Raw genomic sequence first — 27,956 nt, 5'->3', positions numbered from 1 at the left:
ACCAAGCAGCTGCGGGAACCACTCGCCTCATCCGAACCGACCATCCAGCCTGTGCATCTCGTCAATGTTCAGTGGCCTGGTTGGAATGTGTTGCACGCCCCCGAACTGACGTACCACCTCGTCCACCTGATGGCACTCGACGATAGCAAAGAAAAGCAGGGGACAAACAATTGTCGCGGAGGCCTCCACCTCAGCTATCGCCAGTGGAACTAGACCAATCAGCTTTGGGTCAGCATATGACGTCCACTCATCCTATTCACAAAACAGCAACTGTACTTGAAACCAATAACATAAAAAATCTAACTAATATGTAAACAGTTAACAGTAAGTCTAACTAGCATATAAACAGTAAATCTGTAACTCTAACTAACATGCAATCTCTAACTAGTAACTTTATCTAACATGTAAACAGTAACTCTAACTAAGCTAACAAAAAAGTAACTCTAACTAACATATTATTTACTGACCTAAAACTGAGAATGTCGTCCACAACGAAATTTATGGGTGTTCAAAAAACAGAAATGAGGAACATAGTAATTTTGGAGGAGAGATTAGAAAAGAAAGGGACAAATGAAAATGGCCCCACCAGGTTTAAATAGTGCGCCAAATTCACCCTAGAGTTCGCCGGGGGTGCGACGAACTTGCTTTAATTACAAAAAAAATCTGTTCCGAGGGTTACCTGAAATTGTAGGTCGATCTCGGACGAGATCTTCTGTACTAGTCGGAGATGACGTGTCCGGCTGGTGGGTGGCGGCCGGAGCTGTCGCGTCTGATTTGTGGGACTGACTGCACTGCTGATCCTTCGTCACTGGAGGGTGGGGGGTACCTGCAAGAAACTCTGATGCTTAAGTTAGCATGGGTATTAAGCAGGTTTTTAGTAGAATCAGAGTATGAGTTATACCTGGGTGCTCCAGTATATTTATAGTAGTGTGGGCTGACCTTTCTAATAAGATTAGTTCGTTATCTTATCTTATTTTGGGTGAAGTCAGCTTATCTTCAAGGGAACCGCCTTTATCTCTATAGGCTTGGATTGCCTTTGGATTTGGGTCATGTTCCTCTATTTGGGCCATTTATTGGGCTTTCCTATCGATTTGGCCGACCTCTTTGAGAAGAGGTCGGATAGCCTGACCTGAAGAGGTCGGTCGCTTTGTCACTGAACATCTCGGGTCGGATAGCTCGACCCAGGGTGTGAACAGTGCACCTGCTCGAGCTCGGTCTTTCTTTTTGAGGTCGAGTCTTAGACTTCGATCCTTCTCTGGTGAAGCCGAATTCGAGCATTTGTCAACTTCTTTCTTTTTGTAGAATTTTTGAATGTGGAACGTTTTCCTCTGAAAGCGCGCGCTTTTATAGTAGTGTTCTGTTCTTGGGAACGTGCGAGGGTTTAATACCTTCATTAATTGGTTTTAATTGCCCCGTTCCCTTGGCTTTTATTTTGAAATTTGCTCACAGAAACAGTTTCTCTTCTTCATTTCTCTTTGTAACTTCTCTTTTACTCTCTCGCTTTTCTGTTTTCGCCTTTTGTATTTCTTGAGTTGCGGTATCATTTGGCAATTTTTCTGGGTGATTCTGTCTCTCCGTCTTCAATCTCCTTCGAGGCTTCTTCGCTCAGGTTGGTTTTTCTTCCTTTCTCTTTTCCATGTCACTTTTTCATGTCTGATTTTGAGAAAGTTTTGATTTTGTTTGGAGAAAGTTTGGATCTTTCTTCTTTTGCTATGCCTGATTGCTGTTGTACTGTGTGTTCTGGGAGTTTCTTCGCCTTTTTGTATGAACCTTTTCGCCTTTCCTGTTGCTTGATGCTTTTAGGGCTTTTGCATGTTAACACCGTTTCTGTTTGTGCTTTTGATGATGGTTTTGTTTGATTCTGAAAGAAGGTTGTGCCTTTGACGATTTCCGCTTGACGTGTTTGATGTTGGCGATGCTTTTTGCTGATAGACTGTAAAAAGATAGTGGCTTTGATGACTTTTTGTGTTTTGTCTTTCTCCTATGAAAATGTTCGTTATCTGAAATCTTCTTTTCTTGTTTGAGAGATGCTGGGATGTAAGCTGTAGATTTTTCCTGAAACCTTGCTTTGTTACTGCCTCCGAAGGATGCCCCAGGACTTTGGTTTGAGTCTTGGGGTTTTCCTTTTCTGTTTGCTCTTCTGTATCATATTAGTCGAGTTGTTTTGCCCCTCGTCCGAGATGTTTTTTAGTAATCCAATCTTCTTTTCTTATTGTAGGATTAGTTGGCCTCATGTCTTCTCGCAATAACATTATGGAGATGTCTTCTAAAGTTCCCGAGGGGATGTCTGATTGGCTGGACTCCCTTGTCTTAATGTGTGTCTCTGTGGTGGACGATGATTTTTGTGTAGAGATGAGGAAACGTCATAGGATTTGTGGTAGCAGTGCCCGGGAGAGGGATTATGAGCTTGTAGCGCCCGACTCTGACGAGAGGGTTTGTTTTCCTACTTCGGTTGAGGGGGAGCGTCCCTTCTTTTATGCCTATGAATATTTCTTCAGCCAGTTGGACATTACGTTTCCTTTTACTGCTTTCGAGACCGATTTGTTGTGGTCGTGTAACATTGCCCCATCCCAGCTTCATCCGAATTCCTGGGTTTTTATCAAGATCTTTCAGCTGCTTTGCCGAGAGCTAGGCGTAATACCTTCTCAGACTCTTTTCCTTTATTTTTTTGTTTCTGCCAAGCCTGGAGCTTCTTCCAAAAAGAAGGCTTCCTGGGTTTCTTTTAGGTCTGCCCAGGGGCATAAAGTTTTTGCCATGTACGATGAATCTTTTAACGATTTTAAGAATTATTTCTTTAGAGTCCGTGCTGTTGAGGGGGTCCGCCCCTTTTTTCTTGATGAGAATGACGAGCCTGCTTTTCCTCTAGAGTGGCAGAAGGATGTGAGAGTGTCTCGTTATACATGGGAGATGCTTGACGAGGTTGAGCGGGCTTTTGTTATTGTTCTTGAAAATTTATGGGGGGAACCACCCCATCTTGATACAAAAAGGTTTTTGAATGACCCGTCCCTGGTTCGAACTGTTTTGGGTACTGTCTGACTTGTTTCTGTACTTGTTTCTTAGTTTTGCTTCCTCTTTTTATGATTGTGACCTGATGAGCGGACAATTTATACGCTTTTTGACACTGTTTTTAGTATATTTTTAGTAGGATCTAGTTACTTTTAGGGATGTTTTCCTTAGTTTTTATGTTAAATTCACATTTCTGGACTTTACTATGAGTTTGTGTGTTTTTCTGTGATTTCAGGTATTTTCTGTCTGAAATTGAGGGACTTGAGCAGAAATCAGATTCAGAGGTTGAAAAAGGACTGCTGATGCTGTTGGATTCTGACCTCCCTGCACTCAAAGTGGATTTTCTGGCGCTACAGAACTCGAAATGGCGTGCTTCCAATTGCGTTGGAAAGTAGACATCCAGGGCTTTCCAGAAATATATAATAGTCCATACTTTGGCCAAGAATTGACGACGTAAACTGGCGTTCAACGCCAGCCTTCTGCCCAAATCTGGCGTCCAGCGCCAGAAAAGGATCCAAAACCAGAGTTGAACGCCCAAACTGGCACAGAAACTGGCGTTCAACTCCACAAATGGCCTCTGCACGTGCAACACTTAAGCTCAGCCCAAACACACACCAAGTGGGCCCCGGAAGTGGATTTATACATCAAATACTTACTCATGTAAAACCCTAGTAGCTAGTTTATTATAAATAGGACCTCTTACTATTGTATTAGGCATCTTTGGACGCCTGGTTCTTAGATCAGAGGGGCTGGCCTCTCGGCCATGCCTGGACCTTTCACTTATGTATTTTTAACGGTAGAGTTTCTACACTCCATAGATTAAGGTGTGGAGCTCTGCTGTTCCTCAAAGATTAATGCAAAGTACTACTGTTTTCTATTCAATTCTTCTTATTTCGCTTCTAAGATATCCATTCGCACCCAAGAACGTGATGAAGGTGATGATTATGTGTGACACTCATCATCCTTCTCCCTTATGAACGCGTGCCTGACAAACACTTCTGTTCTACATGAATTAAGCTAGAATGAATATCTCTTAGATCTCCTAACCAGAATCTTCGTGGCGTAAGCTAGAAGGATGGCGGCATTCAAGAGAATCTGGAAGGTCTAAACCTTGTCTGTGGTATTCTGAGTAGGATTCAATGATTGAATGACTGTGACGAGCTCCGAACTCGCGATTGCAGGGCGTTAGTGACAGACGCAAAAGGATAGTAAATCCTATTCCGGCATGATCGAGAACCGACAGATGAATAGCCGTGCCGTGACAGGGTGCGTGAGCAGATTATTCACTGAGAGGATAAGATGAAGCCATTGACAAGGGTGATGCCTCCAGACGATTAGCCGTGCCGTGACAGGGCATTGGATCATTTTCCCGAGAGATGACCGAAAGTAGCCATTGACAGTGGTGATGTATCACATAAAGCCAGCCATGGAAAGGAGTAAGACTGATTGGATGAAGATAGCAGGAAAGCAGAGGTTCAGAGGAACGAAAAGTATCTCCATTCGCTTATCTGAAATTCCTACCCATGATTTACATAAGTATCTCTATCCCTTTTATTGTTTATTTGAATCTAATAAAATATCATGTTTAAATCCGCCTGACTGAGATTTACAAGGTGACCATAGCTTGCTTCATACCAACAATCTCCGTGGGATTCGACCCTTACTCACGTAAGGTATTACTTGGACGACCCAGTGCACTTGCTGGTTAGTTGTATCGAAGTTGTGACAATTATGAATTAAGATCAGAGCACCAAGCTTTGGAGCCATTACCAGGATTTGTTCGAGCCTGGAGATCACAATTTCGTGCACCAAGTTTTTGGCGCCGTTGCCGGGGATTGTTCGAGTTTGGACAACTAACGGTTCATCTTGTTGCTCAGATTAGGTAATTTTCTTTTTATTTTATTTTCAAAAATTTTTCAAAAATATTTTCAAAAATTCTTCCTTTGTTTTCGAAAAAAAAAAATTTAAAATAAAAATGTTTTCAAAAATATATTTTCCTTTCAGAATTTTTAAGAATGAATTCTAGTGTTTCATGAAGCATGTTGAAGCATGGCTGGCTGTAAAGCCATGTCTAATTCTTTTGGATAGAGCATGTTAGGCTTGTCATGTCTGAATTACACTCATATTTTGATTAAAGCTTGGCTGGCTATTAAGCCATGCCTGACCCTTTGATTGGAGCTTTAAGACTAACATGGCAAGATTCCTGGAATTCATATTAAAAATTTTGGAATCCTTATTTTCTTTTTCAAAAGAATTTTTTGAAAAATATAAAATAAAAATCCAAAAAAATTAGAAAATCATAAAAATCAAAAATATTTTGTGTTTCTTGTTTGAGTCTTGAGTCATATCATAAGTTTGGTGTCACTTGCATATGCATCTAGCATTTTTCGAAAATATCATGCATTCATAGTGTTCTTCATGATCTTCAAGTTGTTCTTGGTAAGTCTTCTTGTTTGATCTTGATGATTTTTTGTTTTGTGTCTTTTCATGTTTATCATATGCATTCTTGAATTCTTAGTGCGTAAGCATTAAAGAATTCTGAGTTTGGTGTCTTGCATGTTTTCTTTGCATTAAAAATTTTTCAAAATTGTGTCTTGATGTTCATCATGATCTTCAAAGTGTTCTTGGTGTTCATCTTGACATTCATAGCATTCTTGCATGCATCACATGTTTTGATCTAAAAATTTCATGCATTGCATCTTTTTAGTGTTTTCCTCTTGCATCATAAAAATTCAAAAATAAAAAAAAAATATCTTTCCTTTTTTCTCTCATCAAATTCGAAAATTTGGGTTGATTTTTTCAAAATTTTTTTTAAATCAAGTTATTTCTTATGAGTCAAATCAAATTTTCAATTTGAAAATCTTATCTTTTTCAAAATCTTTTTCAAAAATCAAATATTTTTCAAAATTCTTAGTTATTTTCGAAAATTAAAAAATTATTTTTCAAAAATTTTTTTCTTATTTTTATATCAAATTTTCGAAAATAACATAATCAATTAATGTTTTGATTCAAAAATTTGAAGTTTGTTACTTGCTTGTTAAGAAAGATTCAAACTTTAAGTTCTAGAATCATATCTTGTGATTTCTTATGAATCAAGTCATTAATTGTGATTTTAAAAATCAAATCTTTTTCAAAACTAATTTCTATCATATCTTTTCAAAAAAAAATATCTTCTTATCTTATCTTTTTCAAAATTTGATTTCAAAATATCTTCTCTAACTTCCCAACTTATCTTTTCAAATTTGTTTCAACTAACTAACTAACTTTTTATTTGTTTCTTAACTTTTTCAAAACTACCTAACTAACTCTCTCTCTCTAATTTTCGAAAATATCTTCCCTCTTTTTCAAAAATTTCTTTTTTATTAACTAATTATTTTTATTTTTTATAAAAAAAAAATTTCGAAAAAAATACTAAACATTTTTCAAAAACTATTTTCAAAAACCACTAACTCCTTTTCAAAAATTGTTTTCGAAAATTCACTTCCCCCTCTCATCTTCTTCTATTTGTTTATTGATATACTAACATCTTTCCTTCAACTCTCCAAAAATCCGAACCCCCTCTCTCTCTGAGTTCAGATTTTCTTCCCTTCTTTTCTTCTACTAACACAAGGATCCCTATACTGTGGTATAAAGGATCCATATTATTATTACTATTTTTTCTGTGCCATCTTCTTTGTCATATGAGCAGGAGCAAGGACAAGAATATTCTTGTTAAAGCAGATCCAGAACCTGAAAGGACTCTGAAGAAAAAAAATTAAGAGAAGCTAAAATACAACAATCCAGAGATAACCTTTCAGAAATTTTCAAACAGGAAAAGGAGATGGGAGCCGAAAATAATAATAATATAAGGAAGATGCTTGGTGACTTCACTGCACCTAATTCCAATTTACATGGAAGAAGCATCTCCATTTCTGCCATTGGAGCAAACAATTTTGAGCTGAAACCTCAATTAGTTTCTCTGATGCAGCAGAACTGCAAGTTTCATGGACTTCCATCTGAAGATCCTTTTCAGTTCTTAACTGAATTCTTGCAGATATGTGATACTGTTAAGACTAATGGAGTAGATCCTGAAGTCTACAGGCTCATGCTTTTCCCTTTTGCTGTAAGAGACAGAGCTAGATTATGGTTGGATTCTCAACCTAAAGACAGCCTGAACTCTTGGGATAAGCTGGTCACGGCTTTCTTAGCCAAGTACTTTCCTCCTCAAAAGCTGAGCAAGCTTAGAGCTGATGTTCAAACCTTCAGACAGAAAGAAGGTGAATCCCTCTATGAAGCTTGGGAAAGATACAAACAGTTGACCAAAAAGTGTCCTTCTGACATGCTCTCAGAATGGACCATCCTGGATATATTCTATGATGGTTTATCTGAGCTATCAAAGATGTCACTGGACACTTCTGCAGGTGGATCCATTCACCTAAAGAAAACGCCTGCAGAAGCTCAAGAACTCATTGACATGGTTGCTAATAACCAGTTCATGTACACTTCTGAAAGGAATCCTGTGAGTAATGGGACGCCTATGAAGAAGGGAGTTCTTGAAGTTGATACTCTGAATGCCATATTGGCTCAGAATAAAATATTGACTCAGCAAGTCAATATGATCTCTCAGAGTCTGCATGGAATGCAAGCTGCATCCAACAGTACTCAAGAGGCATCTTCTGAAGAAGAAGCCTATGATCCTGAGAACCCTGCAATAGCAGAGGTGAACTACTTAGGTGAACCTTATGGAAACACCTATAACTCAACATGGAGAAATCATCCAAATTTCTCATGGAAGGATCAAAAGCCCCAACAAGGCTTTAATAATGGTGGAAGAAACAGGTTTAGCAATAGCAAACCTTTTCCATCATCAACTCAGCAACAGACAGAGAACTCTGAACAAAATGCTTCTAATTTAGCAAATCTAGTCTCTGATCTATCTAAGGCCACTGTAAGTTTCATGAATGAAACAAGGTCTTCCATTAGAAATCTGGAAGCACAAGTGGGCCAGCTGAGTAAAAGGATCACTGAAATCCCTCCTAGTACTCTCCCAAGCAATACAGAAGAGAACCCAAAAGGAGAGTGCAAGGCCATTGACATAAGCGCCATGGCCGAACCTGTGAGGAGAGGAGAGGACGTGAATCCCAAGGAGGAAGACCTCCTGGGACGTCCAGTGATCAATAAGGAGCTTCCCTCTGAGGAACCAAAGGAATCTGAGACTCATCTAGAGACCATAGAGATTCCATTAACCCTCCTTATGCCCTTCATGAGCTCTGATGAGTATTCCTCTTCTGAAGAGAATGAGGATGTTACTGAAGAGCAAACTGCCAAGTTTCTTGGTGCAATCATGAAGCTGAATGCCAAATTATTTGGCATTGATACTTGGGAAGTTGAACCTCCCTTGTTCATCAATGAACTAAGAGATCTGGATCAACTGACATTGCCTCAGAAGAGACAGGATCCTGGAAAGTTCATAATACCCTGTACCATGGGCACTATGATCTTTAAGGCCCTATGTGACCTTGGTTCAGGAATAAACCTCATGCCCCTCTCTGTAATAGAGAAACTGGGAATCTATGGGGTGCAAGCTGCTAAAATCTCATTAGAGATGGCAGATAGCTCAAGAAGACAGGCTTATGGACAAGTAGAAGATGTATTAGTAAAGGTTGAGGGCCTTTACATACCTACTGATTTCATAGTCCTGGATACTGGAAAGGAAGAGGATGAATCCATCATCCTAGGAAGACCTTTCCTGGCCACAGCAAGAGCTGTGATTGATGTTGACAGAGGTGAAATAGTCCTTCAATGGAATGAGAACTCCCTTGTATTCAAAACTCAAGGATCTCCCTCTGCAACCATGGAGAGGAAGCTTGAAAAGCTTCTCTCAAAGCAGAGTCAACCAGAGCCCCCACAGTCAAACTCTAAGTTTGGTGTTGGGAGGCCACAACCAAACTCTAAGTTTGGTGTTGAACTCCCATATCCAAACTCTAAGTTTGGTGTTGGAGAGTTTCAACAAAGCTCTGCACATCTGTGAGGCTCCATGAGAGCCCACTGTCAAGCTATTGACATTAAAGAAGCGCTTGTTGGGAGGCAACCCAATGTGTATCTAATTCTTATTTTTATTGTTTTTCATGTTTTCTTAGGTTCATGATCATGTGGAGTCACAAAATAAATAGAAAAATTGAAAACGGAATCAAAAACAGCAGAAGAAAAATCACACCCTGGAGGAGCATCTGTCTGGCGTTCAAACGCCAGAACAAAGCATAGTTCTGGCGCTGAACGCCCAGAATGGGAGCATCCTGGCGCTGAACGCCCAGAACAAGCATGGTTCTGGCGTTCAACGCCAGAAATGGCAGCAAAGAGGCGTTGAACGCCCAAAATGGGCACCAACCTGGCGCTGAACGCCCAGAGTTGTGTGCAAGGGCATTTTACATGCCCAAATTGGTGCAGGGATGTAAATGCCTTGACACCTCAAGATCTGTGGACCCCACAGGATCATCTCAGGATCTGTGGACCCCACAGGATCCCCACCTACCTCATCATCTCTCTTTCCATTCATGATCATCCCTTCTTTTTTTCCATTTACCACTCACATACAACCACTACCTTCAAAATTCAACATCTCTCTCCCACCCAATCCCACCCATATGGCCGAATACACACCTCCATCCATCTCCTCCATATCCTCTTCTTCTTCTTCTATTCTTTCTTCTTTTGCTCGAGGGCGAGCAACATTCTAAGTTTGGTGTGGTAAAAGCATAGCTTTTTTGTTTTTTCCATAACCATTGATGGCAACTAAGGCCAGAGAAACCTCTAGAAAGAGGAAAGGGAAGACAAAAGCTTCCATCAAGGGTCTATAGCTCAGTGGTAGAACATTTGACTGCAAATCAAGAGATCCCTGAGATACCTCAGGGGATACATTTTATTCCACACAATTATTGGAAGCAACTAAGGGTGGAACATCAAGAGCACTCCATCATCCTTCATGAAATCAGAGAAGATCTAAAAGCAATGAAGGAGGAGCAGCCAAGGCAAGGAAGAGACATAGAAGAGCTCAAGGACATCACTAAGGTAGACTCATTCCTTGTTCTTAATTCTTCTGCTTTTCGTTCGTTTTCTATGTTATGTGCTTATCTATGTTTGTGTCTTCATTACATGATCATTAGTAGTTAGTAACTTTGTCTTAAAGATATGAATGTCCTATGAATCCATCACCTCTCTTAAATGAAAAATGTTTTAATTCAAAAGAACAAGAAGTACATGAGTTTCGAATTTATCCTTGAACTTAGCTTAATTATATTGATGTGGTGACAATGCTTCTTGTTTTCTGAATGTATGCTTGAACAGTGCATAAGTCTTTTGAAGTTGTTGTTTAAGAATGTTAAATATGTTGGCTCTTGAAAGAATGATGAATAGGAGACATGTTATTTGATAATCTGAAAAATCATAAAAATGATTCTTGAAGCAAGAAAAAGCAGCAAAGAACAAAGCTTGTAGAAAAAAAAAAAAAAGAGAAAAAAAAAAGGGGTAGGCGAAAAAAAAAATAGAAAGAAAAAGAAAAAGCAAGCAGAAAAAGCCAATAACCCTTAAAACCAAAAGGCAAGGGCAAATAAAAAGGATCCCAAGGCTTTGAGCATCAGTGGATAGGAGGGCCTAAAGGAATAAAATCCTGGTCTTAGCGGCTAACCCAAGCTGTCCCTAACCATGTGCTTGTGGCGTGTAGGTGTCAAGTGAAAACTTGAGACTGAGCGGTTAAAGTCAAGGTCCAAAGCAAAAGAAGAGTGTGCTTAAGAACCCTGGACACCTCCAATTGGGGACTTTAGCAAAGCTGAGTCACAATCTGAAAAGGTTCACCCAATTGTGTGTCTGTGGCATTTATGTATCCGGTGGTAATACTGGAAAACAAAGTGCTTAGGGCCATGGCCAAGACTCATAAAGAAGCTGTGTTCAAGAATCATCATACTGAACTAGGAGAGTCAATAACACTATTCGAAATCTGAAGTTCCTATAGATGCCAATCATTCTGAACCTCAGTGGATAAAGTGAGATGCCAAAACTATTCAAGAGGCAAAAAGCTATAAGTCCCGCTCATATGATTGAAGCTCTGTTTCATTGATAGTTTGGAATTTATAGTATATTCTCTTCTTTTTATCCTATTTGATTTTCAGTTGCTTGGGGACAAGCAACAATTTAAGTTTGGTGTTGTGATGAGCGGACAATTTATACGCTTTTTGACACTGTTTTTAGTATATTTTTAGTAGGATCTAGTTACTTTTAGGGATGTTTTCCTTAGTTTTTATGTTAAATTCATATTTCTGGAATTTACTATGAGTTTGTGTGTTTTTCTATGATTTCAGGTATTTTCTGGCTGAAATTGAGGGACTTGAGCAGAAATCAGATTCAGAGGTTGAAAAAGGACTGCTGATGCTGTTGGATTCTGACCTCCCTGCACTCAAAGTGGATTTTCTAGCGCTACAGAACTCGAAATGGCGTGCTTCCAATTGCGTTGGAAAGTAGACATCCAGGGCTTTCCAGAAATATATAATAGTCCATACTTTGGCCAAGAATTGACGACGTAAACTGGCGTTCAACGCCAGCCTTCTGCCCAAATCTGGCGTCCAGCGCCAGAAAAGGATCCAAAACCAGAGTTGAACGCCCAAACTGGCACAGAAACTGGCGTTCAACTCCACAAATGGCCTCTGCACGTGCAACACTTAAGCTCAGCCCAAACACACACCAAGTGGGCCCCGGAAGTGGATTTATACATCAAATACTTACTCATGTAAAACCCTAGTAGCTAGTTTATTATAAATAGGACCTCTTACTATTGTATTAGGCATCTTTGGACGCCTGGTTCTTAGATCAGAGGGGCTGGCCTCTCGGCCATGCCTGGACCTTTCACTTATGTATTTTTAACGGTAGAGTTTCTATACTCCATAGATTAAGGTGTGGAGCTCTGCTGTTCCTCAAAGATTAATGCAAAGTACTACTGTTTTCTATTCAATTCTTCTTATTTCGCTTCTAAGATATCCATTCGCACCCAAGAACGTGATGAAGGTGATGATTATGTGTGACACTCATCATCCTTCTCCCTTATGAACGCGTGCCTGACAAACACTTCTGTTCTACATGAATTAAGCTAGAATGAATATCTCTTAGATCTCCTAACCAGAATCTTCGTGGCGTAAGCTAGAAGGATGGCGGCATTCAAGAGAATCTGGAAGGTCTAAACATTGTCTGTGGTATTCCGAGTAGGATTCAATGATTGAATGACTGTGACGAGCTCCGAACTCGCGATTGCAGGGCGTTAGTGACAGACGCAAAAGGATAGTAAATCCTATTCCGGCATGATCGAGAACCGACAGATGAATAGCCGTGCCGTGACAGGGTGCGTGAGCAGATTATTCACTGAGAGGATAAGATGAAGCCATTGACAAGGGTGATGCCTCCAGACGATTAGCCGTGCCGTGACAGGGCATTGGATCATTTTCCCGAGAGATGACCGAAAGTAGCCATTGACAGTGGTGATGTATCACATAAAGCCAGCCATGGAAAGGAGTAAGACTGATTGGATGAAGATAGCAGGAAAGCAGAGGTTCAGAGGAACGAAAAGTATCTCCATTCGCTTATCTGAAATTCCTACCAATGATTTACATAAGTATCTCTATCCCTTTTATTGTTTATTTGAATCTAATAAAATATCATGTTTAAATCCGCCTGACTGAGATTTACAAGGTGACCATAGCTTGCTTCATACCAACAATCTCCGTGGGATTCGACCCTTACTCACGTAAGGTATTACTTGGACGACCCAGTGCACTTGCTGGTTAGTTGTATCGAAGTTGTGACAATTATGAATTAAGATCAGAGCACCAAGCTTTGGAGCCATTACCAGGATTTGTTCGAGCCTGGAGATCACAATTTCGTGCACCATGACCCATTACTGTGGTTGATTTTGTTTTTTCAGAGATGTCAAAAAATAATGATTCCATGAAGGCCTTCAAAAAGGCGAAGAAGGCTGCTGCTGCTCAAAATATCTCGGCCAAGATGACGGGAGAGGGATCTTCTCAAGTTCAGGTGAAGCCGCCCGTGCCGAGTTCTCCTGGGCCGAGGAAGGTGATTCCCACTCCTCGGGTTTGCCTGGCCAACCCTCCACAGTCTTCTGCTACTACTTCTGGTGCTACTCCTAACAAGAAACAAAAAACAATTGAGCCTTTCAACCTTGATGCCCCTGATTTTGACACGGTTGAGTTCGTAGATCAGCAGATCGGTCCCTACGGTGTCCTCCCTATGGATGATGTATCACTCCTTCATCATTTGGATTTTATAACTCGGAGTAGTGTAAAAATGGCACATATAGGAGCTGCCCTATACCAAACTGCTCAAAATCTTCCTCTCCATGCCACCAAAGCTTTTTTGGAGGAGGTAAAATAGGAATTCGATCGGATGAAGGGCTTGAAGGAGGAGCTTGAGGTGAAGGTGGCCAAACTGGAGAAGGATCTGAAGAATGAGAAGGCGAGTTCCCTTGCTCTGGCGGCTTCTGTGCGGTTGGCCGAGGATACGGCATTGAGGCATAAAGACAGCTATGTCACATCCTATCGAGAAGGAAGTGCATTTGAAGGAGGAGTTGGAGAATGCCCGAGCTGATTACTTTGAGCTCCAGGGTCATCTTGTTGGCAGTGTGAATGCTGCTTACGAGAACCTGAAGGAGCAGGTTCGAATTATTGCTCCCGAGGCCGATCTTACTCTTTTTAGCTTGGACAATATTGTGAGGGATGGTAAGATTGTCCCTGATGACCAGGATGATGACGATGTCGAACCTCCCCCTGTGCTTCCGGCCAAAGTGTCAACTTCCACAGTTCCCCTAGTTGAGGTCGGTCAATCCGTTTCTGATCTGGACTGTCAGATCTTGAATCGGGATGATGGTACTGTGGATGCTGTACCTATTCAGACTCGCCCTCCTTCTCCCCGTACTGATGCTGCCGAGAAGGCTCCCGATCTTAGCTTATTTTTCTTGGATGTTTGTGTAGATAGCCCAGCTTGTGGGCTTTTAAACTCTTTATTTTGTAGTTTGAATATTTTGCTGATTGTTGATACTCCTTCTGGTTGCTTGTTTAGTAACTTTTTATTTTGAAAAAACAACAAGTAGCTTTCAAGCTTTTGGGCCTGACCCTGAAGCTTGTTATAATATCGTATTTTATATCATGCTTGTTTGCACTTGTCTTGGCACCTTTCTGGGTTTTGAGAATGCTGGAGCCTTGCTGCTCGGCCTCTTTGGATTGCTTTGTACTTATTGCTTGTAGCTTGGATCCTTTGAGGTCGTGGATGTGTGGATCCAACTTGTATTTCGGTTTTCTCGCTCTTACTTATATTTATTTCTAGCAATCCCTAACCGATTTCTTTATGTTGGTCCTCCTTCCAGTTATTTTTGTAGTCCTCTTTTTTGGACCTTTGTCAGGTCTCTTTCAGGGACTACTTTTATAACTTGTTTGTGGGAGACCGACTTCTTTGCATCGTCTTTTCCAAGTTTTTTTTGTAATCCTCTTTCTTGGACCCTTGTCAGGTCTCTTTCAGGGATTACTTTTATAACTTGTTTGTTGTAGGAGACCGACTTCTTCATGTCGATCTCTTCTAAGTTATTTTGTAATCCTCTTTTTTGGACCCTTGTCAGGTCTCTTTCAGGGATTACTTTTATAACTTTATGTTTTGGGCCGACTTTGTCATGTCGGGCCCTTCTAAGTTATTTTTGTAATCCTCTTTCTTAGACCTTGTTCAGGTCTCTTTCAGGGATTACTTCTATAACTTTATGTTTTGGGCTGACTTTGTCATGTCGGGGCCTTCTAAGTTATTTTTGTAATCCTCTTTCTTGGACCTTGTTCAGGTCTCTTTCAGGGATTACTTCTATAACTTTATGTTTTGGGCCGACTTTGTCATGTTGGGCCCTTCTAAGTTATTTTTGTATTCCTCTTTCTGGGACCTTGTTCAGGTCTCTTTCATGGATTACTTCTATAACTTTATGTTTTGGGCCGACTTTGTCATGTCGGGCCCTTCTAAGTTAAAGTAATCCTCTTTAATAGGGTTGGCCAGACCTCTTTCCAGGGTTTACTTATAACTTGGGTTGACTTGGTCCGACTTCTTAACGTCGGCCAGTCTTTAAGTTATTATTTAGCAATCCATAAGACCTCGTCAGGTTCTTTTTCCGGATCACTTTCGATAACTTCTTGCATTATTCTGCTTTCATTTTTGCCGATTTGTAGAAGGTGGTTTCTATCTTTATTTGGTCGACCTTTAGATGAATCGCGCTTTCATCTCTATTGGTCTTTATCGTGATCGTGCTGTGAATCTGTTTTTCACTTTTTGCCGATCTGTTGCTTTATAATCGGACGATGAATGCTTTAGATTAATGCGTCTTGAGAATTTGTAGAATATCTAAAATATATTTTATTCAAAGAAAAAGTGCAAATATATACATGCGGGAGTTTTTCATCCCTATAAGTCGGATAGTTTGTAGGTCTTAGCTTGGTACCTCATTAAAAAACCTTTTCAGGAAAAAGAGTGTACCTTATACCAAGATCCTTTATCATTCTTAACTATAGTACCTTCTAAGGTTGCAGGCGTGCCACGATCTGGGAAGCTCTCGTCCATCGAGTTCGGACAGTCTGTAGTAGCCCTTCCCAAGTACTTCTGTGACTCGGTAGGGTCCTTTCCAGTTTGCTGCCAGCTTTCCTTCTCCAAGTCGAGTTGTTCCGATATCATTTCGGATTAGAGTGAGGTCATTTTCCGCGAAACCTCGCGGCACTACCTTTTGATTATATCTCGAAGCCATTCGACGTTTTAGTGCTTCTTCCCTGATCCGAGCTCTTTCCTGGACTTCCGAGAGTAGGTCGAGTTCTTCCCTTCGCCGTTGGGAGTTGGCTTCTTCATTGTAGTGTACTACTCTAGGTGACCCTTCCTCAATTTCTACCGGGATCATTGCCTCCACTCCGTATGCTAGTCGGAAGGGTGATTCCTTTGTAGTGGAATGTGGCGTTGTCCGATATGCCCATAGGACTTGTGGGAGTTCCTCAGCCCAAGCTTCCTTTGCATCCTGTAATCTCCGTTTTAACCCGGCTAATATGACTTTGTTGGCAGCTTCAGCTTGTCCATTGGCTTGGGGATGTTCGACGGAGGTGAACTGGTGCTTTATGTTCAAATCGGCTGCTAATTTTCTGAAGCCTGCATCTGTGAATTAGGTGCCATTGTCTGTGGTGATGGAGTATGGGACCCCGAACCTTGTGACAATGTTTCTATATAGGAATTTTCGACTTCTTTGAGCAGTAGCATTAGCTAGGGGTTTTGCCTCGATCCACTTTGTAAAGTAGTCTACCCCTACTATGAGGAATTTAACTTGTCCCGATCCCTGAGGAAAGGGTCCGAGAAGGTCGAGTACCCATTTTGCAAATGGCCAAGGTGAAGTTACGCTGATAAGCTCTTCAGGCGGGGCGATGTGAAAGTTGGCATGTTTCTGTCATGGTCGGCATGTCCTTACAAACTCTGTAGCTTCCTTTTGTAGAGTTCGCTAATAAAATCCCGCCCGGAGTACTTTTTTGGTGAGAGCTTGTGCTCCGAGATGATTACCACAAATGCCACTGTGTACTTCCTCTAAAACTTTCCTTATGTTGGAGGTCGGCACACATTTTAATAGTGGTATTGAAATCCCTCTTTTATATAGGGTGTTGTTTATGATAGTGTAGTATTGAGACACCCATTTTAACCTCTTTGCCTCCTTTTCATCTGTGGGGAGTGTTTCCGTTTTGAGGTAGTTAATTATGGAGGTCATCCATCCTTGATCCTGACCTGTTATGGCTAGAACTTTTTTCTCTTCTGAGATTGACAGGTTCTGTAGCGTTTCTTGGATGAGGCTTCTATTGTTGCCCCCTAGTTTGGTGCTGGCTAATTTTGAGAGTGCGTCAGTGATAAACCACTATTTCATGGTTTATCTTGTGCTCAATTGAGTGGATTTTATCAACTCTTTACCCACTTATTCATAATATTTGCATAGTTTTATATTTTCTTCCTGATTTTGTGCTATGATCGAAAATATGCTTCTTTGATCTTATATTTGCTTATTATTAATCCTCTCTTATTACCATTAGATGCCTTGATATGTGTGTTAAGTGTTTTCAGAGATTATAGGATAGGAATGGCTTGGAGGATGGAAAGGAAGCATGCAAAAATGGAAGGAATACAAGAAGTTGGAGAAACTGCTAAGCTGTCCAGCCTGACCTCTTCGCACTCAAACGGCTATAACTTTAGCTGCAGAGGTCCAAACGATGCGGTTTCAGTTGCGTTGGAAAGCTAACGTTCGGGGCTTCGATTTGATATATAATAATCCATAGTTGCTCTGACTCTAGGCAACGCGACTGCGTGCTCCATGCGGCCGTGTCGTAGTGACGAAAAACCAGCGTGGCAGATTTCTCCTCCAGCAATTTCTGGGCTGTTTCTGACCCAGTTTTCGGCCCAGAAAGCACAGATTAGAGACTATAAAGTGGGAGAATGCATCCATTCAAAAACACGCTTCCAAAATTCACTTTTCATATAGTTTTTAAAGGGGGAGGTTCTCTCCTCTATCTTAGGATCTAGGATTAGAATTCCTCTTAAAGGAATTAGGATGTATTATTATTTCAACTTTATTATTTCAACTTCTTCCCAGGTTCAATGTTCCTTTTATTTATTTTTCTAATTTAATTTATGAACTCTTCCATGTTACAGATTATTATTTTGGATTAATGTTATTTGAGGTATTTCAGTTTACTATTGCTTTCTTTTGTTTACATTATTGTTATTCCCATCTGAAGACATTTTTATTCCAGTAGATTTACTTTTTTCCTTTTGGTTTTGGTTAAGAAATCAGTAACTCAGGAGTTAGCCAATTCAATAGCATAATTGATAATTGTTATCTTGCCAATTGAATTGAACTTCAATAATCCCAATCTTTTCTTAGGAAATAAATAGGATTCGAAGATCAAACCAATTTGTCCCTTAACCTTCCTTTGCTTTAGTAAAGGTTAACTAAGTGAAATTAAGATTCAACTTTCATTATTATTGATAAGGATAACTAAGTCTGGACTTCCAATTTCTCATACCATGCCAAAAAGTTTATTTTACAGTTATTTATTTATTTTATTTGTCATTTAAATATATCTGTGCCCATTGCCCAAACTCCTAAACCCCCAATTTACAAAACTCATAACTAAGAATAAGAACATACCTCCCTGCAATTCCTTGAGAAGACGACCCGATGTTTAAATACTCGGTTATCTATTTAAAAGGGGTTTGTTACTTGTGACAACCAAAACGTTTGTGTGAAAGAACTTTTGAAGGTTTAGAAACTATACTTGCAACGAGGATTTATCCGCAAATTTCTAGACCACGCAAAAGTTCCTCTCATCAAAATGGCGCCATTGCCAGGAAATTGCAAACGTGTGCCTTATTATTGGTTATTGTAAATATCTGCTTTTTGATTTGTTTTTATTTTTATTTTTATTTTTTATTTTTTTCTTTTTCATAAATTAAGAGGTTATTGGTTTTTTATTTTAAAATTTTTATCTTATCTTATCTTATTTCAAAAATCAAATTTCAAAATTCAAATTTAAAAATTTTCAAATTTCAAATTTTAAAAATTAAAATTTCAAAAAAAAATTTTAAAATTCAAAATTTCAAAATTTTAAATTCAAAATTTCAAAATTTAATTTTCAAATTCAAAATTTAAATAACCTTTTAATTTAAATTTATTTTTATTTTTGTTTTTAATTTTTATTTACTATTATGAGTTCTCACCCCTCTCGCTTTGAGTTTGGTTCTAAATCTGTTGAAAGGAGTGGAAGCTATAACAGGAATATGCATCAAGGTCTAAGCAATCAAAGATGGATGGAGCCAAGAGAATCTCATAAACCCTTTAGGCAACAACACCCTCCAAGATATCATGGGCAAGGACCACTCTACAATGCATACCAAGCTGGTAGATATGGTGGACCCCTTGTAATTACCAACAAGCCCCACCTTGTGCTTATGAACCACCTCCCCAACATATCTTTGAACCACCAAACTCACAAGCCCCTTTCCACCATTCACCTCCATATGACCCAAACCCACATCCACCATACCAACCATCTTATGAGCCAAATGAACCATACACAGAACCACCACCTTTCCAATACAACTACTCTCATGAACCACCACCTCAATATTCACCATCTCCATATTATTATCAAGATGAACCACCTTCCTATTATGAACCCTCTCTCCCAACCAATGAATCCTCATATCCACCCCAACCTCCAATGAATAACAGACTTCGTGTTATTCTTCAAAGGCAAGAAAGGATGAATGAGAGTGTGCAAAATTTTGCGGCCACCTTCGGCGAGTTAGTGAATAAAATAGCTTCCCAATATCTGAACACTCAAGGAACTCCCATGGCTACATGTGGAGAATCAAAAGAAGAGCAAACCATGAAGGAGACACTAGAAACTTTGGTGGACAATGAGGAACATAGCTTTGTATTGGAACAAGTGGAGGAAGCCATAATAGTTGTAAAGGAAGAAGTGGTTGCAGACTTAAGAGATGCTGTACCTCCATTGGAAAGTCCAGTCACAGAGCCTCCTTCCACGGTGTTTGATGTTGACGTTGAGAAGAGCGTACAACCTCCAAGGCAAACCATGGTTGAAGACTTTGTAGAGGTTGATTAAGAGGTAGAAGATGTCAAAGAGCACAAGGGAGTGGAGCTTGAAATTACCTTGCCAAAGTTGTTGGAAACCCCTCCCCCTAAGTTGCCATCATCCTTCACAACATTCAAGTGGGTAAAATTCATATCCCTTAGCTTTCTAATCCCACTTGAATATGGGCTACTGGAGACGGATGGTCAACTCAGAGCTCTTTGTGACATTAAGAGTAAGAGGAAGATGGTCAGTAGTACGAATTGTCCTGCAAGGTTCATTATGGTTGGAAGCTTTAAACGCAATGGTTGGTGTAGAGCTCAATTGAATGGGTCTAGGAAGCTGTTTGGTAGCTGCAGTGAGAATTCAAATTACTTATCACCCGGCTGGAAAAGTACAGATCCCAACAAAAATGGGTGTAAAAGCAAGGTTTGGGATCCTGAAATCTACTCTGACATTTGTCACCCCGGGAGCTTAAGAATCTGTTTGAAGCTTCTTAAGGGCTTTACATGCCTAGTTTGGGACCCCGGAGGTTACTGGAAGTACAAGCACTGGTGGGGATTCCTGGATGAATACAAGCACAAGCCACCATAACAGGAAGCTCACCAAATGTCCAACTTAAGGACTCTAACTAAAAGTGCTAGGTGGGAGACAACCCACCATGGTATGATCGTTTCTTTTTCAAATTTATTTCATGTTGTTTGTTTTTATTTTATTTTAATTTTCATTGAACCTGGAAGTTTTCATAGCATTCACATTAAGCATTGCATTCTGCATATTGTATTAAAAAAAAAAAAAGAGAAGCACGCACGCGACGCGGCAGCGTCGCTGACGCGTCCGCGTCATGTGGGAAAAATGGCTCCCACACGACCGCGTCACCCACGCGACCGCGTGGCCCTGTAAATCAACGTAACAAGGGTGTATGGCCGAAATTTGAGTTGGAATTGGGCTGGACCCGTGCTAGCAGCACAAGCCCTTCCACGCGAACGCGTCACCCACGCGTCCGCGTCATATTGGAAATAAGGCCACCCACGCGATCGCGTCGACCACGCGACTGCGTCACCCTGAATTTTGGCAATACCAAGTTTCAAGCAGAGAGTTGTGCGACCGCGAGGCTGCACTCGCGCCACTAGCACAGATCAAGTCACGCGATCGCGTGCCCGACGCGTCCGCGTCGCCTGACCTTATTGCGCACCGCGCGACCGCGTCGCCAGCGTCACACAACCTATCCAGATTAGTGCCAATTTTCTTATCTTTTCTTCTCTAATCCTAATTTCTTCTATCTTTTCTTCTTTCTTCTTTCTTTCTTACTTTTTTCTTTCCCTTCTCATTCTTCTTATCTTTTATTTTATTTTATTTATTTGCATACTTTCATTCATTGAATATTTTTATTTTTCTAAATTTATTATTTTACCATTGGTGTTCAAATGTTCTTATTCAACTGTTATATCTTTTCTGGTATTATCTTGGTGCTTATGACTTGTTTTATTCTGATTGGGTAACATTATTTAAATCAATGCCAATCTTTTATATCTATATTACTTTTGCATTGACATAAATTTATATTATCTCTCCTTCCCCACTCTCTTCCCATTGTTGTACATTTTGTACCACTGGCATGCCATGGCTTCTATTATTTTCTCACTTGTATGTTGTAGCTACCATGTAATTGAGACCCTTATTATTTGGCATTAACCCACCCATACTGTATTTATTTTTCTATCTTTATTTCTGGGTTACTCTTCTTCCCTTTTTTCTTTCAGGATGGCCACCCGAAAGGAAAGCGGAAGACGTTTACATGGGAGATAGACAAGTCCATCTGCAAAATCTTGAAGAAAAGCATCAGTTGGAGCAACTCGTCTACCTGCACATCTCAGCATGCACCGATGACGGTGCAATCTTTAAGTGTGGGGAGGTCGATACCGATCTCCATGGGTTAGTACCTTTCTGTTTCAACACCAATGTTTAAATTTTCTTTGTTAAATTAGTTATTGCATTTGCATATTTGTTTGATTTTATGCATTTAGTTACTACTTGGTTAAAGTAATAAAATTCTTTTAAGACCCTATCTTTGAAAAATTTCACTAATTTAAATTGAAAAAAATTTCTATTAAAACTTGTTTGGAAGTTGTATTTGGAACATGGTTTTTGAGCTAAAGAACACACAACCTGTGAGATTTGAGCTTATTTACATGGTTACATTATTTAACCATAGTATTTTATTCTTGTGTGTTTTCTTCTCTATAATTGCAATCTTTGCTTTGTTCCATTCTATATGTCCATTATTTAGTGTATTTACATGCTTGCATATGATTGAGGCCATTATTTGATTTTTGCTCACTTATCCCAAATAAGCCTACCCTTTTATGTCATCCTTGTTAGCCACTTTGAACTTTTTAACCCCTTCTATTTTCATAACCACATTACTAGCCTTAAGCAGAAAAACAAAATAAAAATCCCAAGTTGAATCCTTGTTTAGCTTAAGATAGATATTGTGTATAATTTAAGTGTGGGGAATTTTATGGGAACATGGATGATATGAAAAAAAAAAGTAGGGAATTAAATTGAATAAGTTATTTGAAAATTTGGGAAACGTGCTCATGTGAAATCAAAATAATTAAATTACCATGTATATTGAAAAAAAATTAAGTAATTAAATAAGGGGATACAAAAAAAAAAGAAGAAGAAGAAAAGAAAAGAGAAGAAAAATAATATTATCCCAAATGCAAAATAAAAAGAATCAATGCACATGGGACAAAATTCAAAAATAAGTTTGATACATGAGCATGTAATACAAAAGTGGGAAAAATTTGGGTAATTAGGTAAAGTATTTTAAAATTGTATAAAGTGTGTATATGTTAGGTGAGATCTTAGACTAATCAAGGATTCACTTTATAAAGCTCACTTGGCCATACATATATCCTTACCTTTACCTCAGCCCCATTACAACCCTGAAAAGACCTCATGATGTTTGCATTGGTATGCTAAATAATTGTTGATTGGTTAGATGAAGAACAAAGTTTAGAAAGCATGACTAGAGAAGAGTAGAGTGATTAACCCTATACACTTGAGAGATTAGAGTGCATATACACTTCCTGTGAGGGTTCAGTGCTTAATTCTATGTTCCCTGCTTTTATTAGCTATCTTCTTACAAGTTTACTTGTCTTCTATTGTATAATTTGAATTAGTGAAATCTGATTTATATTTTGTCTTGGAGAATTTATTTACTTTCAACCAAGTAGGTAGAAACATTTTGCATGTAGTTGCATTCATACAGATAGGCTTGCATTTCATACATTCTATCATTCCTCTTCATCTTTATAGCTTCTCTTGAACTTAGCATGAGGACATGCTAATGTTTAAGTGTGGGGAGGTTGATAAACCACTATTTCATGGTTTATCTTGTGCTCAATTGAGTGGATTTTATCAACTCTTTACCCACTTATTCATAATATTTGCATGGTTTTATATTTCCTTCCTGATTTTGTGCTATGATCGAAAATATGCTTCTTTGATCTTATATTTGCTTATTATTAATCCTCTCTTATTACCATTAGATGCCTTGATATGTGTGTTAAGTGTTTTCAGAGATTATAGGACAGGAATGGCTTGGAGGATGGAAAGGAAGCATGCAAAAATGAAAGGAATACAAGAAGTTGGAGAAACTGCTAAGCTGTCCAACATGAGCTCTTCGCACTCAAACGGCTATAACTTTAGCTGCAGAGGTCCAAACGATGCGGTTCCAGTTGCGTTGGAAAGCTAACGTTCGGGGCTTCGATTTGATATATAATAATCCATAGTTTCTCTGACTCTAGGCAACGCGACTGCGTGCTCCATGCGGCCATGTCGTAGTGACGAAAAACCAGCGTGATAGATTTCTCCTCCAGCGATTTCTGGGCTGTTTCTGACCCAGTTTTCGGCCCAGAAAGCGCAGATTAGAGACTATAAAGTGGGGGAATGCATCCATTCAAAAACACATTTCCAGAATTCACTTTTCATGTAGTTTTTAAAGGGGGAGGTTCTCTCCTCTCTCTTAGGATCTAGGATTAGAATTCCTCTTAAAGGAATTAGGATGTATTATTATTTCAACTTTATTATTTCAACTTCTTCCCAGGTTCAATGTTCCTTTTATTTATTTTTCTAATTTAATTTATGAACTCTTCCATGTTACAGATTATTATTTTGGATTAATGTTATTTGAGGTATTTCAGTTTACTATTGCTTTCTTTTGTTTACATTATTGTTATTCCCTTCTGAAGACATTTTTATTCCAGTAGATTTACTTTTTCCCTTTTGGTTTTGGTTAAGAAATCAGTAACTCAGGAATTATCCAATTCAACAGCATAATTGATAATTGTTATCTTGCCAATTGAATTGAACTTCAATAATCCCAATCTTTTCTTAGGAAATAAATAGGATTCGAAGATCAAACCAATTTGTCCCTTGACCTTCCTTTGCTTTAGTAAAAGTTAACTAAGTGGAATTAAGATTCAACTTTCATTATTATTGATAAGGATAACTAAGTCTGGACTTCCAATTTCTCATACCATGCCAAAATGTTTATTTTACAGTTATTTATTTATTTTATTTGTCATTTAAATATATATGTGCCCATTGCCCAAACTCCTAAACCCCCAATTTACAAAACTCATAACCAATAATAAGAACATACCTCCCTACAATTCCTTGAGAAGACGACCCGAGGTTTAAATACTCGGTTATCAATTTAAAAGGGGTTTGTTACTTGTGACAACCAAAACGTTTGTGTGAAAGGACTTTTGAAGGTTTAGAAACTATACTTGCAATGAGGATTTATCCGCAAATTTCTAGACCATGCAAAAGTTCCTCTCATCAGTCAGCTCGGGCATTTTGTTCGCGGGGTATGTGACAGATCTTATATTCCCCGAATTGTCCGAGCTGTTCCTTGGTTTTATCCAAATACTTTTTCATGGTGGGATCTTTGGCCTGGTAGCTCCCTGTTATTTGTGAGGTAACTACTTGTGAATCGCTGAAGATGTTGAGTCTTTGAGCTCCCACCTCCTTAGCCAGCTTCAAACCAGCTAGTAACGCTTCATATTTTGCCTGGTTGTTTGAGGCCGGGAACCCGAATTTGAGGGAAAGCTCAACTTGTGTTCCTTGGTTGCTTTCTATTATCACACCTGCGCCGCTTCGAGTCTTATTTGAGGAACCGTCCGCGTAGAGATTCCATTCTGTGGGAGTTTCCAGAGTATCTGTGAATTCTGCAATGAAGTCGGCTAAGTACTGTGATTTGATGGCTGTCTGAGCTTCATATTGGAGGTCAAACTCGGATAATTCGACTACCCATTGTAAAATTCTGTCTGCTAGATCTGTTTTTTGCAATATCCCTTTTATGAGCTGGTTGGTCCGAACCTTAATGGTGTGAGCCTGGAAGTACGGGCGAAGTCGTCGAGATGTCAGTATGAGAGTATAGGCAAACTTTTCTATTTTTTGGTAGTTCAGCTCGGATCCCTGCAGCGCTTTACTAATGAAGTATACAGGTTGTTGCCCTTCCTCGTCCTCTCGAACCAGTGCTGAGGCTACTGCCCGACTTCCTACCGCAAGGTATAATACGAGTGGCTCTCCCTCTCGTGGTCAAGTTAGGATAGGTGGTCGTCCCAGGAAACTTTTGAAATATTAGAAGGCTTACTCGCACTCTATTGTCCATTCGAACTTCTTTCCTTTCCTTAAAGTAGCATAGAAGGGGAGAGATCTTATCGTTGATCCCGCTAAGAATTTGGATAAGGCTGCCAATCTTCGGTTGAGTTGTTGTACCTCTCTGACACAAGTTGGGCTCTTCATGTTGAGTATAGCTTGGCATTTATCCGAATTTGCCTCAATTACTCTTTGTGTGAGCATAAAGCCTAAGAATTTGCCAGCTTCTACTGCAAAGGTGCATTTTACCGGATTGAGTCGCATGCCATGCTTCCTTATAGTGTCGAAAACTTGGGCCAGGTCGGACAATAAGGTCTCTTCACTTTGTGTCTTTACTAACATATCGTCCACGTAGACTTCCATGATTTTTCTGATATGATCGGAAAAGACTTTATTCATTAGCCGCTGATAAGTAGCTCCCGCATTCTTGAGACCAAAAGGCATCACAATGTAGCAGTAATTTGCTCTTGGTGTTAAAAACGAGGTCTTTTCTTAATCTGGTGGATATATGGGGATTTGATTGTATTCGGAATATGCATCCATAAACGAGAGGAATTTATATCCGGATGAGGCGTCCACCAGAGCATCAATACTTGGGAGTGGATAAGGATCTTTAGGGCAGTCTTTGTTGAGATTGGTGTAATCGGTGCACATTTGCCACTTTCCATTTGATTTTTTCACCAATACGACATTAGCTAGCCATAGTGGGTACTTGACTTCTCTTATGAATCCTGCCTCCAGTAGTGCCTGTACCTGTTCTTCCCCAGCTTGGGATCGTTCTGGCCCAAGTTTTCTTCGTCTCTGCTGTATCGGCCGAGATCCTGGATAGACCGCCAACTTGTGACACATTAGCTTGGGGTCTATGCAAGGCATGTCTGCAGCTTTCCATGCGAAGAGATCGACATTATCTCGTAAGAACTGTACTAGTAATTCTTTTGCGTCTCCTTTTAGGATCGTGCCAATATTAGTTGTTTTGTCTGAGGTGTCTCCGATATGAACTTTCTCTACTTCACCTTCGGGCTGTGGACGGAGTTCTTCTCGTCTCTGAACTCCACCAAGCTCAATTGTATGGAACTCTTCTCCTCTGCTTATGAGGTTTAGACTTTCGTTGTAACAGCGGCGTGCCATCTTTTGATCTGCCTTTATCGTAGCTATCCCTTCTGTAGTTGGGAATTTCATGCATAGATGTGGAGTTGAGACTATTGCGCCGAGTTGATTTAGTGTCGTCCGACCTATTAAGGCATTGTAGGCTGAACTTACGTCGACCACAATGTAGTCTATCTTGAGTGTTCTGGATTGGTTCCCTTTTTCGAAGGTTGTATGTAGTGATACATATCCCAGTGGTTGTACTGGGGTATCTCCCAGTCCGAACAGGCTGTTCGGGTATGCTCTAAGCTCTTTTTCTTCTAAGCCGAGTTTGTCAAAGGCAGTTTTAAATAAGATGTCGGCAGAGCTTCCTTGGTCTATTAGTGTGCGGTGGAGATTGGCGTTTACCAGTATGATGGTGATGACCATGGGATCGTCGTGTCCTGGGATGATACCGAATGCGTCTTCTTTGGTGAACGTGATTGCGGGGATGTCGGGTGCTTCCTCCTTCCCTTCGACATGATATACTTCTTTGAGATGTCTTTTGCGGGATGATTTGGAGATTCCTCCTCCTGCAAATCCTCCGTGTATCATATGGACATGTCTTTCTGGCGTACGAGGTGATCGTTCGGTTCGTCCGACCTCCTCGTCTCTCCGCCTTTTTCTTTGCTCCTCGTCTCGATTGGCCAGATACCGATCTAGTTTTCCTTCTCTCACTAACTTTTCTATTACATTTTTTAGATCGAAGCATTGAATAGTGGAATGCCCACGGACGCGATGGTATTCACAGTATTTGTTTCGGTTTCCTCCTCCTCTTTTGCTTTTGAGTGGTCGAGCTGGGGGTATTTTTTCTGTGTGGCAGACTTCCTTGTAAACATCCACCAGGGACACCCTAAGAGGGGTGTAATTATGGTATTTTTTAATTTTTTCCCCTTGTCGATCTTCCTTCTTTTTGGATTCTTTGTCTTTATCTCGGTAGGCAAACCCGGATTTTGAGGTTTCTCCTAGTTGAGAATTTTCTTCCATGTTGATGTATTTTTCTGCTCGTTCCTGCACTTCATCTAGAGATGTGGGGTATTTCTTTGATATAGATTGGCTAAAAGGTCCCTCTCGTTGGCCATTGATGAGGCCCATGATGGCGGCCTCTGTTGGCAAGTTTTGTATATCTAGGCATGTTTTGTTGAATCTTTCCATGTAGTTGCGAAGACTTTCTCGATCTCCTTGCTTGATCTCTAGTAGACTGGGGGCGTGCTTAGCCTTGTTTTTTTGGATGGAGAATCTGGCAAGGAATTTTTTGGCTAAGTCGTCAAAGCTTGAGATGGACTTTGGAGGTAGGTTGTCAAACCATCTGATTGCTGTCTTCGTGAGAGTTGTTGGAAAAGCTTTGCAGCGAACGGCGTCGGAGGCATCGGTGAGGTACATTCTGCTTCTGAAGTTGCTGAGGTAATGGTTGGGATCTGTAGTGCCATCATACAAAGCCATATCCGGGAGTTTGAAGTCCTTAGAAATTTTAGTTTTCAT

The 27,956-nt window shown here is 39.9% G+C and overlaps 1 protein-coding gene and 1 non-coding gene across 2 annotated transcripts; both read right to left on the bottom strand.

The window, feature by feature from the left end:
* Positions 1-27: 27 nt before the first annotated feature.
* LOC148574719 (uncharacterized) lies at positions 28-27,956 on the bottom strand. Its single transcript, XM_088505942.1, has 2 exons — positions 26,103-27,956; positions 28-252 (listed from the first exon to the last, which is right to left on the bottom strand). The coding sequence occupies exons 1-2, from the start codon at positions 27,954-27,956 to the stop codon at positions 28-30; spliced, it is 2,079 nt and encodes a 692-aa protein (XP_088362068.1).
* LOC148574720 (small nucleolar RNA R71) lies at positions 7,223-7,326 on the bottom strand. The gene has a single exon (XR_015905968.1). It is a non-coding gene; the product is annotated as a small nucleolar RNA R71 (small nucleolar RNA).

This window comes from Arachis ipaensis, chromosome B2 (assembly GCF_059453495.1).
Source record: "Arachis ipaensis isolate K30076 ecotype BB chromosome B2, ASM5945349v1, whole genome shotgun sequence".
Taxonomy (NCBI): domain Eukaryota; kingdom Viridiplantae; phylum Streptophyta; class Magnoliopsida; order Fabales; family Fabaceae; genus Arachis; species Arachis ipaensis.
The sequence above is the reverse complement of the archived record's forward strand: the minus strand, read 5'-3'. Positions and strand labels throughout refer to the sequence as shown.

What these genes read in the sequence shown, in the direction of transcription:
- LOC148574719 (XM_088505942.1), bottom strand. Translation starts at nt 27,956, where the DNA reads ATGAAAACTAAAATTTCTAAGGACTTCAAACTCCCGGATATGGCTTTG. An exon ending in CCCAAGCTGGGGAAGAACAG is followed by an intron (nt 253 to 26,102) that starts GTACAGGCACTA and finishes TTTTGTGAATAG; the next exon opens with GATGAGTGGACGTCATATGC.